The sequence below is a fragment of the Poecilia latipinna genome, unplaced genomic scaffold, assembly GCF_001443285.1.
Source record: "Poecilia latipinna isolate Pla-1442-1.1 unplaced genomic scaffold, P_latipinna-1.0 Scaffold3373, whole genome shotgun sequence".
In the NCBI taxonomy this organism is placed as follows: Eukaryota; Metazoa; Chordata; class Actinopteri; order Cyprinodontiformes; family Poeciliidae; genus Poecilia; species Poecilia latipinna.
In genome coordinates this window covers 39,453-45,270 of record NW_015115989.1, presented here as the reverse complement: position 1 = coordinate 45,270, position 5,818 = coordinate 39,453, and the positions used below count along the sequence as shown (strand labels likewise).

The following is a 5,818-nucleotide window of genomic DNA, read 5'->3' as shown; positions in this document are numbered from 1 at the left end:
TATAATTTTCTTGTAAAACTGTATTTAGTAAAGTATAATGGATGGGTGTCCCCAAGTGTGTTTCCAGGTAGAAAAGTCGCTGGACGCTTGTGGCATGACTTTTTATGAAACAAAAATAAAATAAAATAAATAGGTAATAAAAGATTTTGTTTATTTGTTTTGCATGTAACATTTTCCATTTAAGAAGATATAAACTGCTGGGAGCAACAATAAGATCCGCTGCTGTGCTGTGTCATCCATTATATCCAGTAGAGTTCATCATTAAAATTCTATTAAATAAGCAATTTAAAACGTTGAGCCTCTGTCAGCAGACATTCAACTGATGCAGCAAATCAGTATAAAATGCAACATAGTTTATGGTCTTGATTTAAAATCCCATCTACATGGTTTTATATTCAATTAATTAACTGTCCATTCTTTTGTACTTACTGTCTCATGTTTGCTAGCTCAGTTACTGACTTTCTGTAGGAGAACATTACCTTTCACCTCAACCCTTTGCTCTGCAGATGTTACACTGAGTTCCTGTGAGACCTTACTGATAATTACCTGCTTTGCTGCTGGAGAGGAGCTTCTGTGTCTCATAGGAATGTTTAAAGTTAAGAAGAACTTCACTTTAACAGGAATAAACCTCCAGTAGAGCCTGGTTCAGTGTGAGCAGCCAAATGATCACTGTCTACCATTAGCTACTCTAACTTTATGAAAAAAACCCATGAAAAAGAAAAGTTTTAATCCTTTTAAAAGAGAAATCACAGTGAGATTTAATAAAACTCTTTACTTTTGATTACAGGCAGCTACAAATGCTAATCCAGTTGTCATGACAACGACATCCAACTCTGCGCTTACCAAGATGAACCCATCGTCAAGGTGGTCCAAGATAAAGATAGTAACGAAGCAGGCGGGTGATGAATGCATCACAGCGATCGAGATCGTCCCGCCAGTGGAAGGAGCGGAGAGGCGCTCCATCCCAATCAGCCGCCCCAGAACCGTGGCCAGAAAGTTTGCCAGCATCGCGAGAAGCCAAGTGAAGAGGAAAAGACAGATGGCTGCCAGAGAAAAGAAAGTGAGTGTTTACACTGAGTAAGCATGTGGTGAAAATGTAGTGTTGCAACAACATATTTCCATATACTGTATCCAAATAACAAATTTTTTACTGCCTGACTTTAAAACAAACTAAACTTTTACCATTTCAGGTCATCTGATTTACCGAAGTTATTCACATACACCCTTTAGGCTCCATCCACTAAAGTCCTCTGGCTTCAGGCCTTTCCTGCTCACTCTGAAACAAACCATTGCATATGTGAGCAAAATTTGTCAATATTGCAATAATGTTGAACGATTACATTTTTGCAATTGTAGTGTTTCTATTAAATAAGAAACACAATTTAAATCACATGTGAATAAGTTTGTCAATGCGTTACAAAAACATGCAGTGTCATGATCCTCCAATTACTTCCTGTTGTCTTCTTTGTGGTTTGCGCCAGTGGCAACATCCGGCTGTTGATCATGTGACTTGTGATGTGGAAAAAAAAACATTTCCGTTGCAGTTTTCCCAAATAAACCAAAAAACCACCTAATACTAGCACCACAAATATTTTACTGAAAAACATTTTGTTTCAAAACTGGAATGTTTACTTTTGGGTATTATAAATCCATTTACCCTCAAACTTTAACTTTATTGCTGATGTCTGTAGACTCTAATTTGCACAGATTGTTTTTTTTTTCTTGATGACATCTGTTTTTATTTTGAATTTTTGATTTTTTTTATTTTATTTTATTTCATTTTAAATATGACAACAGTCAGAAGAGCTCAAAACTTACATTTTTGTTTCTTCAGACATGTCTCCAAAGCTCTTGTTTCTAAGTGGATTCCTGAACTGTAATCTGGCTGAATGTTTGGTTTGGAGTAATGGCTTCTTCCTCTCTGAGCCTTTCAGCCTATGGTGGGACACGACTGGTTTCACTGTGGATGATGAGTATCTTTACAAAGTCTTTAGCTAGTGTTCTGGGCATGGTGTGAATACTTTTAACCCCATTGTTCTCACCATGAAGGGACTTTTTTTTTTTTTTTTTTCAAATATTGGCTATTAAATACACACTTTCACACTTACAAGGCAACACAATTACAGTAATTGTTCTTGGTTTCTGTCTTCTGCTTCTTGACCTTTTTCATCTTTCATTTGACCTGGCAGAATGTGTTGGTGGATTTTCTGAGGATGTTTCATGACTGGCTTAACAGAAATTGAACTGACTGTGTAGGGTCATTTTACTATAAAGTGTGTATAAGCCATTTTTTTCTCCAGTGAGAAAATAGCTACTGGGAGAACTCAGAATGATATCCAGTTATTTGTGTTATTCAATTAGAGCACCTTGCCGTTGTGTTCCACAGGGACATTATGTTTGAGCGAAGCAGTGGGCCGTGTAAACACATGTGGACAAATCTTGTTATGATCCAATGTGGTTTATCCAAATGATAAGCACTCTGAAGCTTTATTTATGCAGGAGTGAAATTTCCTGCATAAATACTGTTAGTAAACTCAGCAATACATAGAGTTGTATTCATTTAGGCTAAAGGCTAACAGCAGCCTGTTAGCTTTCATGGGCTGTTAGATTTTTCTTCATCATTTAAATCTGCTTTTTGTATTTACTCAGGTTATCTTTGTTGTCGATGTCAAATTTATTTATATAGCACTTTAAAACAGGTATAAAACTGTACCAAAGTGCTGTACAAGAGCGTTAATAAAATTAGCAGGATGATCCTAATCATTCTGGTTTGACAAAGAAAGATTCTGTGGCCTGTAATGCTGCAACAAGTCAGACACAATGCCAGGTGTGTGTCATTGTTATCCCATAAAAACAACAACAAAAGTTAAGGTTCGGTTATTAGGATACCATCACTTGTATCTCAGCCCTGACAAATAAACACCAGACTGGAAGAAATGTCAATAGGATGAAGTGGCATTTGATCCCAAATGTTGCTAAGTTGAACTGAAGTTTCTCAGCAGCAAAAATCAACTTTCCCAGCGTCCTCAGTTCCTCTCCTTTAGAAGCACTCTGCCAAACTGGGTGTGAATGAGGCAACAGCTATGATGTTCTGCAGTATGTCCAGTTCTGGCCCTACCATCTGTGTTGATGCTATTACCAACAAAAGTTGTCTCATATTTCAGGAGAAGGTGGGTAGTCAGCAGAGTGACTCAGATGTCGTCTCATAACAAGGTTTTTACTTTCTCTCTGTGAATAAGATTTCCTCCCAGTAGATTTTGGTTAACTACTGTGATGAATAAGTATGCAGCTGATGTGTCTTTCTCTCTGTTGACCCTGTGAAGAAATAGTGACCTTGGTTTGCCTTATGGCTCCAGCACCTTGCAACCCTGAACCCAATTAGTTCTACTTTATGCTACAGTACATATAATGATGCAACTAAGGAAAATAATTGATCTATTTGAATATAAATGTGTAAAGCATTCAATATCTTCAGGAATACCATGCAATTCATGGTATTTTAATTGTAGAAATGCTACAAAATAAATAGCTTACAATTTTTTCTTGACTAATAAACAACTAAGTATAAATGTCTTTAAAAGTCTTTCATCATATATAGATATTTTTATCTTAACACTTTAGCTAAAATCAGGTGGATGATAGCCCACAGAGTGTATTCCTACACTTTGTGTAGAAATACACAGAGAGTGGGTTAGGGTTAGGGTTACACTCTCTGTGGGCTATCAGTATATTATTAAAATGAACATTTTCTGTCTAATATAACAGTGTTGTTTCGACATGCTTTCTCCATGAAGCTAGTAGACAAGAAAAACATGAAGCTTTTCTACTACTTAAAAGCAACTTAAAAGTAGCAAACATCCCAGAGGATGTAGGCTAACACTACATGTTTTGATATTAGCTTTACAGACGTCTCAATGATGATGTTGGTCTGAGATTCTCAGTCATAAAGTGCTTTCAGTGTTTGGAGGTCCGAATCACACAACTCTTTTTTTCTACCATTTTTTCTTACTCTCAGTATCAAGGACTTATTTTTGGAAAAGAGATTTCTACCCTCTTCCTGTGATGAATATTATGGATTTGAATGTTATAGTGTAAAAAGTAAACACACTTGAAAGCATTCATGCTTCTATGATGATATTAACAGTCCAGTGTTGACTCAAGACTATATATTTTTTTGTTTTCATTTAGATTACATTAATATGTTTTCAGTCTTTAGGTATTACATGAAACACTTTTAAATATTAATGATTACAGTTTACTTATCAATCGGTACAAATATTTTTTTCAAACAAAAGCATCAGGTGCCTCTCTGTTTCTAGGAAGCACAATGGTGAATGTTTCCTATAAAATAAAGCTTCCTAAGTGGTAAGATTATAGCTTCTTTAAGTTTACAGTAATGTTATTAGTTCCACTTGGTTTTCACTTTCTTTCCAAATTAGTGCACCATGCAAGGAATGCATTGTGGTGATGTGACTGACCAGAAAAGGATTTGCTGTTAGTACCTTGCACATGGTACCGTGTTGAGTTAGGGATGTGCATGAATGATCAGTACCATACCTGGACCTCTGTTAGAAGTATTTGAATCATGGCTGCAGAAGAAGGAAGGGAATGGATGAGCTCACGACTACACAGAGCAATCTCTTCATGATTTTATCAACAAAAGAACATCTGTGGCTGCATCATTGTTGTTATCACACAGCTGATCCACCACGCTCTGATTGCACTGCTGACGCTTTTTTAGAAGGTCTAGCATGAATACATGCATTACTGGACCATATTGCTTTTCCAATCCCCACTTCATGTAGCTTTTGCCACTGGTAGTATTGGGTTGTTTTGCTCATTCAACCTGTGCATAAAAGAGCACAGCCTCAATCTCCATCACAAAAAGAGAGGGTGAAGCACACACCTAATCCTACATGGCTGTGTTTCACAATGACACTGCCCTTGAAGTACAATAAATCCACTTTTTCATAAATGCTCATATTTTTATTTTATTTTGTAGTTGAGTTGAAATTGGTTCTTTCTAAGCTTTCTTGCATTTCATGAACTATATTCACTCAATAGTTGATTGGGGATCCATTGACATGAAATACTTCATGATATGGAGGCAAGACAAGAGACAAGATTTTGGACCACTGATCCAGTCCAAACCTTTGTCTCCTCAGTTCAGATTAGCGGCTTCTGATGTCTCTGGTTCAAGATTTAACTGAAGGAACGTGATGGTTACTGTCCATGTACTGGATATGTCTGAGTGCAGTGGCTCTTGAAGACTCAACCATAGTCCAGCCTTTGGTTCTTCCTTTCCAGTGAAGGTGCTTTGTTTCACTACCTTCTCTAGGTTGTGGTTATCCCTGTTCTTCCAGACTTTTTCCCTTCCATTTTACTTTCCACCAATATGGTCGCTTTCAAGGATTTATTTTATTGCTCTCATGTTATTTTCTAAGAAATTACATTTTTGGTTTTCCTTACTTTCAAGCTACAACCATTCAAATAAACAGAAATAAACTCTTGAAACATCATGAAGGGAATAAACAGTTTACTCCTGGATGGCTGTGGTCTGTCTTCTTATCCAAGACAGACCACAACGTAGGTCATGTCCACCAAGTTACACAGAGTCTCATGTCACCTGTTCAGGTATTGGACAGGTTGGCATGACAACAAGCCTCTGACTATTATTGAAGTCCCCAGTGCCGCTACTAGATGTAAAATCTTATTTTAAAGTAAATCCTGCATAAATCTACCAAGTTATGTTTAAACAAGAACATTTCTTCTGGCTGTTTCACTTTGTTGTTTTTTTTGTTTGTTTGTTTGTTTGTTT

General features: G+C 36.7%; 1 protein-coding gene across 1 annotated transcript in view; it reads left to right on the top strand.

The window, feature by feature from the left end:
- Positions 1 to 529: 529 nt before the first annotated feature.
- The window catches only part of LOC106940820 (muscarinic acetylcholine receptor M4-like), a 10,978-nt gene continuing 5,689 nt past the window's right edge, over positions 530 to 5,818 (top strand). Inside the window, exon 1 of the mRNA XM_015023649.1 lies at positions 530 to 1,060. Within this exon, the coding sequence (XP_014879135.1) occupies positions 815 to 1,060 (246 nt within the window). The 5' untranslated portion in view covers positions 530 to 814. The remainder of the gene's footprint in view (positions 1,061 to 5,818) is intronic.